This window comes from Sphaerodactylus townsendi, linkage group LG03, assembly GCF_021028975.2.
Source record: "Sphaerodactylus townsendi isolate TG3544 linkage group LG03, MPM_Stown_v2.3, whole genome shotgun sequence".
NCBI classification, from domain to species: domain Eukaryota; kingdom Metazoa; phylum Chordata; class Lepidosauria; order Squamata; family Sphaerodactylidae; genus Sphaerodactylus; species Sphaerodactylus townsendi.
The window spans coordinates 17,221,855-17,238,220 of record NC_059427.1 but is presented as its reverse complement, the minus strand read 5'-3'; the positions used below and the strand labels follow the sequence as shown (position 1 = coordinate 17,238,220).

The following is a 16,366-nucleotide window of genomic DNA, read 5'->3' as shown; positions in this document are numbered from 1 at the left end:
GGCACTTTCTTGATAAATACGTTAGGTTTTTTTGGGTTTGCAATTTCCCAAGTAATTTTCGGTCTCGAAAAGGTTCGCCATCGCTGCTCTAAAGCAAACGGCCAGGTTTTTATGCACAGTCATAAACAAACGATGCATGGTCATAAACAAACTATCTTAATTTTGCTTTCTATTTTGTCTTTTAATTTTTTGGTATTTTATTTTAAATCTTTGTATTATGCCATTAAAGGTTATCTGTAAAAATCCTTGATTCCGACTGGCTGGAGCTCTGCTTTTTCCTTTTTTTATTGATAGAAATTAACAAAACAGAAAAAAAAGAAACCAGAGTCAAATCATAATTACAGTTAGTTTTAAAGACTAAGAAACAAAACCAAATTCTTCCTATAATATTACAGAGAAATAAAAAAACAATTACCAATGATGGCTGTTTGTACTATAAATTCTAATAATCCAAAGTATATAAAAACTCATAAATGCCTTTTAACTTTCTGTTTTTTTCTCACAAAATAAGAGTTGTATTGACATAACATTTTTCATAAAGTGATTAATCATTGGTCTGTTTCCTTTTAAATCCTTTTCCAATCTAATACATAATATATCATCAAGGTTAATGATAATTTATATGCATCACTCAGCAATATCCTTCACTTCTTTCTTTGCTTTTGAAATAATATAAATAATATGCTTTCCATTTTTCTTGGAATTCTTTGACTGGTTGTTTATTCACAAAGTTTGTTAATTTTGCCTTTGTTGCATATTCAATTAGTTTATTTTCCCAATTCTCTTTCCTTGGATATTCTTCTGCCTTCCTTTTTGTTTCAAGTACCACTCTGGCCATTGTTATCAAATACTGAAACAACTGGTCTGACATTTGGGGAATATTGTTTGCAATATGCCTAGTAACGTTGTCTTAGCACCCATTGCAAATTTTATTTTTAAGATTTCTTTGCATTTCTGCATGAATTTCTTTTCAGAATTTTAAAACTTTTCTACACATCCACTGCATGTGACAAAAAGAGACATCCACTTCTTTACATTTCCAGCTTTTTCCTTTATAATTCATGTCCATATTCTCACTATCCTTTGGAGTAATCTACCATGGATAGAACATCTTGTACCAGTTTTCTCTTAATGTTCAGTTGGCAATAAATGTTATACCTTTCATCCATCAAGTTTCCCATTGATGAAAAGAGATTTCTTCCTCAAAGTTTTGCATCCATATGACCATACATGGCTTCCCTTGATCTGTTTCTGTATCAAACTGAAACAACAGCTTATAAAGTCATCCTTTATAAGTGTTGGTTTTGTTGTGTAATCTATTTTTTCGAATTCTCTCAGTCCCTTTATTACACCCTTGCACTTTAGTTCCTGATAGGAACTATACTTCCCTAGAGACCTTGAGAGCCCCAAGGTCTCCTGGGAACTGTAGTTCCTCAGGCTGTTTTTAGCCTGTACTGTGAATAGGCCTTTTTTTCAGCCTGAAAAAGTTCTAGGAAAAGGAAAGGATCTAAGGTAAGTGTGGAAAGGGGGGTGGGGTGAGGCGTCGCAAGGGGGTGCTGTGGGAATCAGGGGGCAGGGGCGGGGCCTGGGGTGATTTTCCGCCCCAGGCATGCGCCCGGTGCATGGCGCACCCCCCAGGCCCTTGTAGCTCCGCCACTGCTGCTATGTTAAAGAAATGTGGGAGTGTTCTGAATATCTTTGCTGTATTATTCAGAAGTTCTCCTTTTGTTGCAAAGAGGTTTGTTGCCAACCTCTTTGGCAAAAGGTTGTTTGCTTTGGATCACATTCTTTGCTATCTGGTAATGCTGTAAGAAATTTTGATTTATCCTGGGTTGAACTTCTTAATAGATAGTTATTATTTTGCAGTTCTGTTGTTAAACATCATTCTTCTCTTAGTTGGATTGATCCGGGAGTGCTTCCCTCACAAGAGATTGATAGCTCTTGCTGCTCTCAGTCCTGTTGCCATGGCACTATCTATCCAACCATGGAGCACAGTGGTGTGCTCCCCAGCAAAATAGAGTCTACCTTCTGTCTCCCGAAGAGGTTTTGCAAATTCCGTAAACTGGTAGGGGATGAACCGAACATAACCACCCATGGCATACTGGTCCAGGTCCCATCGCTTAATCACTGAGGAGTTACAGATCCTTCGTAGCTTTTCTTTAGGCAACTGATGGACGACTGACAGGTCATCGAAGACGATGTTAAGAATTTCTTCATGGCTTAGAGACAAGAAAAAAGTGGAGTCCTCGCTAGTAACGTAGGAGGCCAACAGAACCCCAAAGCCTCTGGAGAAATTACGGGACATGTAGTTGATGAATCGGGATGGACGGTCGGTGACGGACTGCCCACCATAAATACCTTCAGCTTCCCAGAACTTCTTGGAGCAACCAAGGAAGACTTTGGTGGCACTCCTGTAGTAGGCAGCTCGCAAGGCATTGGATTTGTTAGCTGAGAGGGGCGGATCAAAATAGATGCGCCGGGTGGCCTTCGTTGTAGGGGTGAGAATGGCATAGTCGGCTGTCACACTTGACGATTGGCGAGGTGTTTTATAAACTGCAGTAACAGCACCTTTCTTTTGTGTTATGCTGACCACTCTGGCATTCAGGACAACGCGATTTGAAATGGTTTTGTAAAGGGCTCTTGGCAGTAGATCTATGCCTCCTACTAGTTCATCAGAACTGCAAGACAAAAAGCAAACTCAAATAAATGGATTGGAAATAGACAAAGGGGCCTCTTCATAATATTTTTCCACACCATTCCACATTTCTTGAAATAGTAGGCCTCTGCTGTGGGAGAGGAGGCAGTTTTCTACCCCAGGTAAGTCTTCCACAGGCAAAATAATCACTTTCTTACAGACTTTATGGAAAATGTAATCTCTGATTCTCTTGGGGCCCCTGAATATCTAATTACTGAATTACATTTTTATATGCATGTTTTTCTTTGTTTGTTTGTTTTTGCTCTTGGGGCTGGTTTGAATTCAATTCAATGGAGAATCTTTCAGTGAAAAACCATCATGTACCAGCCTCCAGCTTTGTCTGGTGTTCAGTATAAATTCCTGATAACAACCTGGCTCTATATTACAGAGCTATTATGTCAGTTTAACTGTTACAACTCCTCCCCTCCATCTTGTTTTGGGGAGGTACATAAAAGCATGACTATTCACTCAGGTATTTGATGTTGCACAAATTATGCTGCTTTCTTACTGGTTCTACTTTGTTTTTTGGGTTTAATTATACTATAATAAGCATATGGAACGTCAGGTGGTGTAAAACCATGGCCATAACTACAGCCACAAGAAAGGATCAGCCACATGTTGTCCTTTCTCCAAGTCCATCACACTAGTGTCGGCACCTCCTGACTGCTATGCATTTCTGTTTATAGTACAGATATAAAGTTAGGAAAGTGGGGAGACACACATCAGTGGAAATCCAGTACAGTACAGTACAGTGAATTGTCAACCAATTGAATGGTGCCTTATACAGATTAATGAGTGTCAGGCAAAAAGTACACATTCCAATCCCCTGCCCTATCCATATAATGATCCCCCTTGGATGGGAGAAAACTTTCAGTTTGGAACCATAAATTCAGGGTTGTGTGTCACTGTTTAGTCTTTTCTCTCTCTTGGTACCTTGTGTTCCATTTTGGAGAGTAGAAAGGTGGGCCTACAAATATTGAAAATAAATATATCTCTGGGGCAATTATGTGCTCTTCTTGGTCCCCTACCACGACCACGACCACGACCACAACCACGACCACCACACATCTATGAGGACTGGCAGGGGCCATTCCACATGCTAAATCGTTCAAGGTCATTTACATGTTCTCTGAGGACTGACTCTGTTGCTCATGAGAAGGCCACTAAATTCCACGATCTGAAAATTGAGATTCAGCTACTATGGCACAAACCAGCCGAGGTCATCCCAGTGGTAATCAGCACCCTGGGCACCATTCCAAAAACACTAGGGCAGCACTTAAAACATCTTCAAATCGACAAAATCAACATCTGTCAGATTCAGAAGGAATCCGAACAACACTACACCAATACATTACAACTTCCTAGGCCTCTGGGTGAGGCTCGAATTGTAATGAAAGGCCAACAACCAGCTAAAGAACTGGCAGCTGTGATATCAAACAATATGATAGCCATGTCTAAATATTTGAAGGGATGTCAGGTTGAAGAAGTACCAAGCTTGTTTTCTGCCACTCCAGGGACTAGGACACAGAGTAATGGATGCAAAGTATAGGAAAAGAGATTCCACCTAAACATTAGGAAGAATTTACTGACAGTAAGGGCTGTTCGACAGTGGAATGGGTTGCTTCAGAGGGTGGTGGAGAAGCTGGATGGCCATCTGTTCAGAGTGCTTTGATTGTGCATTCCTGCATGGCAGGGGGTTGGATTGTGGTCTCTTCCAAATCTACGATTCTATGAATTGATTCATGTTGGCTTCGCTGTGGGGTCTTTGGACATTTGCCATATAATTGCAACACTGGCAATTGCACTCTGAGTCCAAAATGACTAGGGTTTTCTCTCAGCTAAGGTTAATTGGTCCCAGTTTCATCCCCATGGCACACGTGCTTACCCTTTTGAATGTGCGAAGACTTCCCCCTTCAAGCTCTCAACAAAGGACTGGTAATAGCCATTATCGTGATTTAGTAAGACTCCAATCATCTGGACAGCTCCATGACTCAAGTTCGCTACCTCGATTAAGTATTGCTGTTAAAGGAGAAAAGAGTTCCAAGTCTGATGAGAAGAATGGTCTCAGAATCATTTTTCATATAAGACCTAACTAAGCAGTATGCACTATGTATGTAGAGATGTGGATACTTTCTGTGCAATCCAAAGGGGAGTGTTTGTGTGTGAAGGACTTTGCACTGGAAGCAAAGGAAGAGTTGTTCTGATGCCCATGCCAACAGCACTGTGCAAAGTGGCACATATGCCAGAGCCAAGGGACTTAGCTTGACTGCGAGGCACTGTTGCACAGGAACCAGGAAGCATTTCTCAATATTGTCATTCTTACACTGTAACAGCCTCTGCCAGCAGGGAGACCACTTTGTCTGGGGGTTGAGCTGATTTTAGACAGTTCCCAAAGGACTTTTAGCCCAAGAACACCCCTCATGCCAGCAGCTAACTTACGCTCAGTGGTGGGATCCAAAAATTTTAGTAACAGGTTCCCATGGTGGTGGGATTCAAACTGTGGTGTAGCACCAATGGGGCTGGGCAGGGCACGATGGGGGCGGGGTGGGGCATTCCGGGGGCAGGGCATTCCTGGGCGGGGCTTTGGCAAGGACGCAGCCGCTGCGCCGGTCCTTGGGCGGGAAATGAATGCATGCAGGCTAATCTCAATTCCCCAGATAAGCCTCCACAGCTCAAGCGGCAGAGTGGGGAATCAAACCCGGTTCCTCCAGTTTAGAATGCACCTGCTCTTAACCACTACGCCACTGCTGCTCCTTTCTGAACTAAGCTATATTTCTGAACCCACAACATACATTCTGACATTGACACATGTGGTCTCCCTAGAATGTTTAATAGCTCCTTATCCTTGGTCACTGATTGTAAACTCTAGTACTCTTCCCCCCAAAGTGAGAAGTATATTTCTAGAACTACTGGCAGGCTCCCCATCCCATTGGACATAAAGTTCTCAAAAGCTGACTTAACCAATAAAAGTCACCACTTTTCCCATTCCAAAACAACATAATGAATCATCTCCCATTTTGAACCAACTCTGAAAAAGGGCATGAAAGGCACGAGTATGCCACTCCCGTGCTCCATTATTGGTTCTTTTGACTTCAAAAGTTAGGACTGTTGCTTTAGGAAGAATTCCTTTACCCTGGTTGAGTAGGAGTCATATTTTTGAAACAGGTAGCTACAGTTCGTCCTCTGTACCTCTTCTATAACCTGGAATGAACATCAAGAAAAAGTCAGGAATGAAAAAAAAGGTAATGTAAGGAGTGAAGAGATATGAGTGAAGACAGGAGTAAAACAACAACAAAACAATAACAATGAAAAATGGATTTAACGCTTGTCACTTTGTCCCAGAACCCAATCCTTGATCATTTGGGCAAGGGTACTAATCAACAGATTGATTTTTGGAGCCTTCGACAGATATTTTATCTTCAACCTTTACATGTTCCAACTGTCAAGCTGAAAGCATTTACATCTGGTGGTCTGTCAAACTTCAGCAAACCTTGGGCTTAGGGCAAAAGCAGAAGAACTGCATACCTACAATGCTTCAAAAATGAAAATAGGAATATTATGAAACATTGGTGGGTGTGCAATGAGACTGGTTGTAATGCTCTCACACCAAGAATTACTGCCCTGGAAGGAAGGGTCCGTGGCTCAGTGGAAGAGGACATGCTTTGCCAGTAGGAAAGCCCATGCTAGCCTGAGCACCTTTAAGGAAGGGTGACATGCATATGTGGCTATGAATGATGCAGCACATCTTCGTAGTGACTCTGGACCTCCTTGGTGACCTCCCATCCAAGAATGAACCAGGCTGACTTCCAAGATCTGACAAGAATGGACTGGCCTGGCCCTTCCATATCAGGGAGTGGACTTTACTACTATGTAATATCTCTTGCTGTGCAGTTTTACCTTGCTTTCACTGTGTTATATGTCCACTTATGTAACACCATTTCTTGCATTGCTTAATTTTTTTTAGCTGTCAAGTTGCAGACGACTTACGGTAACCCTGAAGGGTTTCCAAGGCAAAAAAAAAATGGAGGTGGTTTGCCATTTTCTGCTTCCACGTCACAACCCTGGTGTTCCTTTAAGGTCTCTCATCCAAATGCTAGCCAGGGTCTGGGCAGAGTGTGTGTCTGGCCCAAGGTCACCAAGCAAGTTTCCTTGGTGTGAAGGGGAATTACCACTACACCACACTGTCAGGGTTGTGAGATTAGAAAATAGCCTCCTTAGACAGTTGTAGGGACAAAAGAATCTCAGTGGATTCAGGACTGAATTTGTGTGCATATAGGAAGGATAACTTTTGATTTTTCTGTATTGATGCCTTCACCATGACTCACCTTATCTGTGATGGCTTCCTCCCCATGTGGTAAAAAGAATTCACACTCTCCACGGTATAGGGGACCAGAGGCATAGCTGGGCCAAACTGCGCCTGGTGTGCATTCTCTATTTTACACCCCCATGCCCCCCACGGCGCCCCCCTTCCCCCCTTCCCACACTTACCCTAGTTCCTTTTCTTTTTCAGAACTTTTTCAGGCTGCAAAAGGCCTGTTCGCAGTAAAAACGACCTGATGGGAACTATACTTCCCAGAAGACCTTGTGAGCCCCAAGGTCTCCTAGGAACTGTAGTTCCTTAGGCTGTTTTTACTGCGAACAGAACTTTTGCAGCCTGAAAAAGTTCTGAAAAAGGAACTAAGATAAGTGTGGGAAGGGAGTGGGGAGGCGCCGCAGGGGGGGAGGGGCCTGGGGGCGATTTTCTGCACCCCCAGGCATGCGCCTGGAGCACAACGCACCCCCCATCCCCTAGTGGCTCCGCCACAGTAGGGGACTATTGGATCATGTGTGCTAATATTGTATTATGATGTGATTAAGAGACATCAGTTCTTAGTGGAATTGCACCGGCTTTAAATGTAATTATTTTATATGTCTGGTCAATGACTGAATAATAAACTAAACTTTAACTTTAATAATGTACTTAATATTTAAGTATCTGTATTGCTGCACTCTTTACAATTATTATGATGACTGTTATCTACTCTGATGAATTTTCTAAGCTCTTATGGTTTTTTCATATTATGGATATTGTATACATATACATATTTATAAAAACTAGTTGGAATTCTTTAGTATTTATCAGTTTATTGTCAGTTTGAAACAATTAAAAAAACACAATCCAGACCTTTTTGATGGCAAAACTGTATAACTGCCGGGCAGATTTCCCTTCTTCTTCAGGTTTCAGGTGATATCCCAGAATGCTGGGTTTCTTATTGACTTCCGAAGCTCTCTTTCTGATGTTGTTAACATAATACAAGTTGTTTGAGTTACTTGAACCGAATTCGGACATCTGCAAGCCCAATTGCTTTATATATTCACGGACAATCCTGCGAGAAAAGAGGAGAAAGCCATGGACTGAAGACAAAAGCTTAAAGGTAAAGTTAGCCCCTTGTGCAAGTACGAGGTCATTACTGACCCATGAGGTAATATCACAACACGAAGTTTACTAAGCAGACTTTGTTTATGGGGTGGTTTGCCATTGCCTTACTCAGTCATCTACAATTTACCCCCAGCATATCCACCTTGGAAAGATGGAAGGCTGAGTCAACCTTGAGCCAACTGCCTGAAACCGACTTCTGTCGGAATTGTACTCAGGTCATGAGCAGAGCTTTGACTGAGACAGATAAGAGGGAGGTCCTCTGTCTCTTCTTCCCTCAGACAGTGCAAGTGTAACCCCTATGTTCAGAATGGGTTGACCCAGAAAGGGGTGGAGACTCAAAGCAGCAGAAGGCTGCAAAAACTGGTGAAGTTGGAGGAAGCAAGGCTACCAGGCTGGGACCTTGATTTAATTCTTTATAAGCTCTTAACACCTTGTTTAAGGCAATTGCAAAGTTGTTGGGAACTAGTGGGAAGGGAGTTGTTTATTTTTGCTACATTGTAAATGTTAGAATTTATTGTTTCAGGGCTTCCTATGTATGTAGTTGATGGGAGTTCTTTTGGGGACCTTCGTCATCTTGGATCCCGTTCACCAAGCCTCTGAAGTCTTCATAAGCCAACCACCACAGGAAGAATTGGACTTGGCATGATCAGTAGATTGTAAATATAAGGACTTGAAACGCAACCTAAAAGGACTGTAAATTGTTAATGTTAAATGTTGATGTTAAAAGTGTTATTTGTTAAGGAAGTAAATCATTTTGTTTTAAATTTAGTTCTTTGCAACTCCTTCCAAGTTCTGCCCCACAGAACCCACAGATAGAGGTTACACAAGCACATGTTTTGAGGATAAAATGAAGGAGGGAAGAATGATGTTGTAAGCCGCTTTGAGTCCCATTGGGGAGAAAAGTGGGAATGATGTATTGAAATAAAAATACATATTCTGACACTTTACTGGCCTAAAGCCACCACTGAGCAAACCACAGGCTTCATCTTTGTATGTTCCAGATAGATAGCCATAGTAGTCTATTGTAATAAAATAAAAGAGGAGTCCAGTGACATCAGAAAGACTAGCAATATCTAGCATGAGCTTTCTATGAAGCAAAGTTAGAACTCAAGGGAGTTCAGATGCACCCAGCCCCTCTAGAAAAGTCAGGATGGCATATATGGTTCTCCTCTTCTTTCACAACACCACCAACAGAGCCTGCCTGGTTGACCCAAGATCCATGGCTAAGTGGGGATGGTCTCCCAAGCCTTAGGGCTTCCCCCACATTCTCCTTTTTGTCTTCAAGCTCCTGTTTCATTAGTGTTTTTCCCAAGTTTCCCTCTAGTGATCGAAAGGACACCACACCCAATTTTATCAAGAGTAAAAAGCTGCTTCTTAAATCATCAGTGAAGTAAGCTAGATTTAATTGTCTGCCATATTGAATTGATCACTTAGTGGAATAAAACATGGGCGGATTACCCACAGGCGTTCTGGTGTGTGGTGGGACCATAAGTGCTTCAGAGCAAGAAATCTTGTCCCAATGTGCTTCCTCGTTGTGGCACACTGAAGCCCTAACCCCCCCCACTCCCACCCCCAAACAAACACACACACAGACACACACATTTAGGCGTGCTATGCCAAATGGAACCCCCAGAGTGGACTCCGAATTCCCCCTGCACCACGCCCCCTGCCCACTTGCATGTGTGCTGTATGCCATTCGTGCCCCTCACCCTGGGTATCAGCAGCTAAGTCTGCCTGGCCAAGGGCAACCTGATCCTCAGGTCAGGTGTTGGTGGGCTGTGAGAGTGTGCTCTCCGTCTCTGGAGAGCATGCCCATGAGTGGAGGCCTGTGGCCAATGTAGGCTTGCGGAGGCCTCATCCCAAGGAACTTGGACTCGGGCAAGGTGTGTGCATGTCTCATGCCGAGGGCCCAGCCACTTCTGGGAAGGGAGGAGGGAGGAGCGTCAGTTAGAGCCATGGCTAACGCTTGATGTGGTGGCTGCCCGAAAGCAGCAGGCTTTGCCCAGGCTTCAGCATGCACATGTCATGCCGGAGGCCCAGCCACGGCACCCCTCCTTCTTCCCGGGGGGGGTGTGAGGAATGATTTTCCCTCAGCCAATTCCACACTTGACTCCTCTACAGAGTTTCCGAGGGTGTTTGTCCCCAGATGTACCCATGGAAATGACGCCACTGCACACACCCCAGTTATTCCTTCTGCAGGCTCCAGCTTCTTCCTGGCTCCTGAACATACAGGCACCATGACTAGTTTTAACTTCTAGTCCTTTTCTCCTTGCTATATGCCATCTCAGTCCTTCCTCTGGAATGCAGAGCTAGGGTTGCCAACTCTGGGTTGTGAAATCCCTGGAAATCAGGAGGATGGAGCCTGTGGACAGCAGGATTTGGGGAGGGACTTAAGCAGGATATGACGTCATGGACTCCATCTTCCAAAGCAGCCATTTTCTCAAAGGGAACTGATCTCTGTAGTCTTGAGATCAGTTGTAATTCTGGGAGATCTTTAGGTCCCATCCTTTTTTGAATTTAGATCACTGCCAAGAGGGACAGATCTCTTTACTATCAGAAGCTTCTTGGCAAACTTATATGAAACCCGTTATTTGATCAGAATCTGAGGGCATGGTGACTTCATGTCTTACCTGTTCTCCTTATTCAAACGCATGGGCCCCAAATTTGCATACCAGCCTTCCTTATAATTTCTGTAGGTCTGTGCTTCGTCCTCCCACATGCTTGCACTGGCTTCGGTGAAACCAGTCACCTGAGTTGCAGCAAAGGAAAAAAAGCATTTACTTCTTTAAAGGCACTCACAGGGTGATTCCGCATGGTAGAAATATATCAGGTTTTAGAATGATAGTAATGTCCCATTTTAACCGGGTCCCTTTCCTCAAAATGGGATTCGGCCCGTTGTCCTTCCCCTCAACCTTAGGATTTTTCAAAATTCTGCTAAACTAGCAATCTTTTAGCTCACCCCCCCCGAGTGGCAAACGAGTATGCTGGTGCCTAATTAGCTGGCCCTCACCCTTTTTTTGCCCACCAGCCACCACCCATTTCCCCACCTTCCTTACATCATTTCAGTTTTGCTTCTGCTGAGCTGTTGGCCACCATTATGGTGTGACTCCAGGAGAACTCTAGGCCACACCTGGAGTTAGACAAGCTTAATTCACAAAAGCTTGGTTTACCTTTGATTTCTTTACATTTGACTGCTGTCCTCTTCAGTGGATTTCGGAAAGGACACTTTGCCACCACCCTTCCCTCCAAGAAGCTCAGAATGGCTTCTCCCGACTCCGATTTTATCTGCACCGCAGAAACTTCCAAGGTGCAGGTTAAGACTTTGCCCCCAGGCGATGGAGTTATCTTGTCCCCAGTCACCCACTTGCCACCGGCAGTGGCGTGGCATGCCAAGTGATGGGATGAAGTCTGTTGCCGGGTGCATGCCGGTGCAGGGCGTGGAAGGGGAATGGAGGAGGCATTCCGGAGACAGGGACAGAGCATGGCAGGGGCACAGAAGTGACTGAGCATGCCACCCAGGAAGCAGTTCTCCTAGCTTCCAGCCCTGCCTGCCGGTTTCATGGCTCCAGGGATTTTTTTTCAATCCGAGGCCTCCCCAGATCTTCATCCAACACCCTTAACTATATCAGCTGTCAGGACCATCAGCCTGTCCAGTATCTTGGTATCTTGCTGCCTCATTAGCCCGATTTTGGGTGATTTCCTGTTTCCCCTTCCTTGCACCACTAGCAAATCTCCTGGCGCCAGCCAATGCGTCAAAAGAGTGTGGAAAGGTTCCCAGGTTGCTACAGCAGCTTTCTTGGTAGAAAACTGCCGGTGGACATTTGGTGTCAAGGAGCTAATGGGGGGGGGGGGTTGCAACATAGGTCTTGGATCTGGGCTCTCTAGCTCAGATCCTGCTGTTTACATTGTTACTCTGACAATTACCTGGAATAAACTGCTTTCTGGACTTTCCTATAGTGCTGTTATTTCCATCGTTAGAGTGTCTGACAATAAGGCAACATAACGGTTGAAGTAAGTCCAAAAGCGGGATGCGTCAGATTAAGCTTTCAGAAGAGAAAGAGCTTCTGGCGTACCCCATGGGGGAAAAAAAGTAACTTCTTGCTTGTATTCCTAACACAATTCAGTATTATGATAAACACAGTATTATGTGGTATAAAAGGACGAAATGCAGGGGAAATGTCAAAAGAGAAATGAACAGCACAACTAGAACGGTCAGTTTCATGATGTAGAAGTGAGGGCAGAAGAAATGGAGAAAAATTGCATCCTGAAGGCAAAAATGAACTTTTGGCCATCTGTGATTGGAGGGGTTGGGGGTATTAACCCCAGGCTGAGACCCCAGTAAGAACCATTCACGGATTCCCAGAAACTTTTTATTGGTGAATCAAACCCGCTTGGCCCCTCTCCCAAGCTTTCAGGATTGGTCTGTGGGTGAATCCGAATGGCCCATTGGTCATAGCGTTAGCCCCCCACTCACACAGAAATGGGACTCTCTGTTCGATTCCCCACTCATGATTAGATCGTGCTCATCCTCCAATTATCCAGGTTTCCAGCAGGAACTCTCCCACTTTACCTGTGTAAACATTGTGTATTGTATTATTATTTTATTGGAGCTTATTAGACCAGCCCAACCCCCCAGAGAACTTGTTCATTTCCATTTCTGGCAACACACACCCCGCTAATTGTTATTTTAGAACCTGGAAGAAAGAGTAGACAGCCTCAGCATCGTGTAGGCAATTGAGCGTGGGTAGGGGAAGTGCAAGGAGTGAACCCAGATTCTAACTACCCTGCACTTTGTGCGGCATGGAACCTCCCATCCAATCGGGATGGACCTAATTGGGCTGTCTTGTGGTGCACTGCATGGTACTTTTAAAATTTCGTGGACCAGAAATCCACGTGGATACAAAGCAACATGGGGCTGATTTGACTGATTGACTGGAGTAGTAGGCAAATACAGCAGTGCTTCTCGCCCGTTTCTTCCGTCTCTGTATAGAGGGATTGTTCTGTGCACTGCCTTCCTTTTGACGCGTGGATTCTTTATCAGTTTGAAAGTAAAAAAATTCCCGTAACATTAGCGCGAGTAGCCAATCAGGATAGCCCCTGAAGCCGGACAGTTCGCGTGGTTTGATCCATTTATTATTAGGGATCTCTAGATGGCTGTTGTGTTGCTGAACAGGAGGGCAGAAGCTGCAGTGGGGACCATGAAATGCATTTTCAAAGGGTCGAATCTACCTCAAACTAGCCAGTTTGTATCTACTCTCATTCTGTTCTCAGAGTGCAGAGACTGGTGGCCATTGACAGCTGGTGTGATATAGCGGACCCAGAATGTCTGACTCTTGATTACAGCAGAAGACGCCAGGTTGAATCCCCACTTTATCGTGGAAGCTCACTTTGAAGTGACTTGCTCTCAGCCTAATTTGCCTACAGGTGGGTTGTTGTGAGTCTAAAGATGGAGTGGAGGAAGAGTTAAATGATTTAGAGGTTTTGGTAACCCACGAGATAGAAAGATGAGGTATAAATGCACTGAATAAATAGAAATGTCCAAAATAGTTCATTTATGGATTTTCCACCATCCTGTCCAGTTTGGGGGCTCAGTCACTGGTACTACTGACTCTTTTAACCCTGCCCTGTTCTCTTTCCCTGGTTGACTAAACTCACATCAGCATGGATTTAAAGGCATACAAGGTAACATAATGCATTAGGCTGTTGTTATTTTTCCTCGAGAAAAGTGGCCACTGATTTTAGCCAGGACCTTACCTTATGCCCTGCCACTGCAAGTTCATGAGCTCACGCGTGGGTCCTTACCACACTCCTGCCCCCACGATCAAAGCACATGTTCTCGGCACTGAACAGTCTGTCCCTGGCTATCTCTAGCATTTCGTCATAATCTGCATCCATGAAGCATTTTACATAATGAAGAATATAGCAGTCACAGCACTAATGCTTAGAAGTGTGACTATAAGAACCACAAGGAGGAGAGGAACACTGTGCCCGAATGAACAAATGCAAAATTTAAAAAACCTTACACACACCTTGTATGGCAGCCCCTTATTTGTCGCATTCTGACATCTTTCCCTCTTGCCCACTTTCTGAGCATTTCTGTTACCCAAGCTCAGTTCTGCATTGAAAAGAACAATGACAGCAAAATCTCAACAGTTTATGAAATTTGCTGGCAGGGATGGACTGTTAGAGTTTACCACACAGAGAAGGGGCTAACACACTGATCCAAAGGGTGAAAGGTAAGTGTTTATTAGGAACTACAGTTATTTATTTTATTTTATTTTATTTATTATTTCAGATCTTTCTATACATGCATCCCTAAGGCAATTCGGGCGTCAGTGTACAACAAATTAATACAACAAATAAGAAGGCAAACCATACAATTAAAATAACAACAACCTATAAAAAACGATTGGAAACATATCTTTAAATTACGTTGCTCAAACAATTGCGTGTATTCCTTAATGCAGAAAAAGGCAATCTCGATTGTAAATCCTTCCCTTTAAAAACCCTCCCCTAGGGAGCGACCGGACTCCTCCATAGGAGGATGTAATCTTGATGTAATCTAACAGGGGCGCCATAGTTAGGATAGGAACGATGGGGTATAACGCTGCTATCTTGCTAGCAGGTCTCATGCTGTTATCTTGCTAGTAAGCTGACTTCCAAGAAAAAGGGGTTGGATGTAGCGAAGTCTAATACGCAAAGAAACTGAGAAGAAGACCCAGCAGGGGTGAGCAAGTGGTCAGCTAGAGAGGACTGTAAAATTAGTGACCCCTCTGTTCTTTTGTGTCACCTTTTGTCTGTCCTTAGACTCAGTGGTGGGATCCAAAAATTTCCCAGGTAATATGTTCCACATGTAGTCGGGTGGGATTTATCAAACTCTGTGGCGTGGCGCCAATGGGGCTGAAGCTGGCGGGGCATGACGGGCATGGCTGGGAGCATCTCCATTAAATGGGACATTCCTGGAAATTCTTGAGGGCTAGCGGTACAGGATGCAGCTGCTGCATGCTCGGTCCTTGGGCGCAGGTGCACCTCCTGCTAGACTGCTTCAAGTTCTGTGTGCTACTGCTGGAGAAGAGCGTTAATCTAGGAATGCAAAAAAAATCACGTGCAAAAATCACCAATGGAAGTAACCCCCCCTCTTGGCACGACAAATAATTAGTAACCTACTCTACGAACCCTATGTGAGAACCTGCTGGATCCCACCCCTCTGCTTAGATATCATTCCATATTGGGGCCAGGGGAGCAGAATTGGTTCCCACTCTTCCTCCTCTTCCTCTTCCTGGCCACTTGTCTACCTGCCTAAGAGAGGTATCAATTCTGAAAAATAAGGATCAGATGGAAGAAAATATATGCAAAGTATGTAGTTGGCTTAAAATGTATTAATTATTAAATTAGTAAAAATAAGATAATTTGAAATTATGAAATATTAGGATATATTAGGATATACATTTTGGAAGAAATACCATTTTAATGATAGTAATTAAATACCAAAGTGGTTTTTTAAAAAAAAGATTGAAGGGATGTGTACAAATCACATGAGTATATATTTTGTTTCAGAAACTGGAAAAAAATGATGGGTTAAAGAAAAAATGAAGGAAAAATTGTATAATTAAAAAAATAAATTAAAATGATAATGAGATATTATGGCATGTATCTTAGAAGAAATTTAAGACAGAAACCAATTAAAGTTATTAAACATCATTTTTAAAGAATTAATAATATATTAGAATTTACTTTGTTCGAATTTTATTAAGGTAATTATGTTGGCTCTCTAGTGTGTAAAACTGTATATAAGAAAAGATCCACTTGCTTTTCTATGTTTTTCTATTCTAAAGCTTCTGTATTTCATTGTAAATTGAAAAATAATTGAATAAAGCTAGTGAAATCATGCCAAGTGCCTTAATCAGACTGTTCATTCAGGTTGTTGTAATTTAGGACTGTCATGGTAAATCACAGTTAAACATTTCTCCACCCTGTCTTCTAGTTCCTGGACGTTTTCTCCACCCTGTCTTCTAGTTCCTGGATGTTTAGATGATCTTGACAACCAGGAACATGTTTTACCAGCCTAGGCTGCATTTTCAGCTTTGCTTTCCTGTCCTGGAAAGAAAGAATCATTCATTCATTCCCTTATCTGTCCTGCTCCAAGCCAGAGACCTCAATGACGTATTCAACCCTCATGGCCATTGGTGGCTGGATGGTTCCCTGGCTTTAAGTTTTTTTAAGTATCCAGTGGTTGTGTAATTTAGTTTTCA

General features: G+C 43.3%; 1 protein-coding gene across 1 annotated transcript; it reads right to left on the bottom strand.

The window, feature by feature from the left end:
• Positions 1–1,575: 1,575 nt before the first annotated feature.
• On the bottom strand, positions 1,576–13,988 carry IL4I1 (interleukin 4 induced 1). The gene is made up of 7 exons (XM_048487272.1): positions 13,917–13,988; positions 11,352–11,522; positions 10,745–10,863; positions 7,860–8,061; positions 5,828–5,896; positions 4,581–4,714; positions 1,576–2,678 (listed from the first exon to the last, which is right to left on the bottom strand). Exons 1-7 carry the CDS (start codon positions 13,986–13,988, stop codon positions 1,922–1,924), a joined length of 1,524 nt encoding a protein of 507 aa, XP_048343229.1. The 3' UTR covers positions 1,576–1,921.
• Between the last annotated feature and the right edge of the window lie 2,378 nt (positions 13,989–16,366).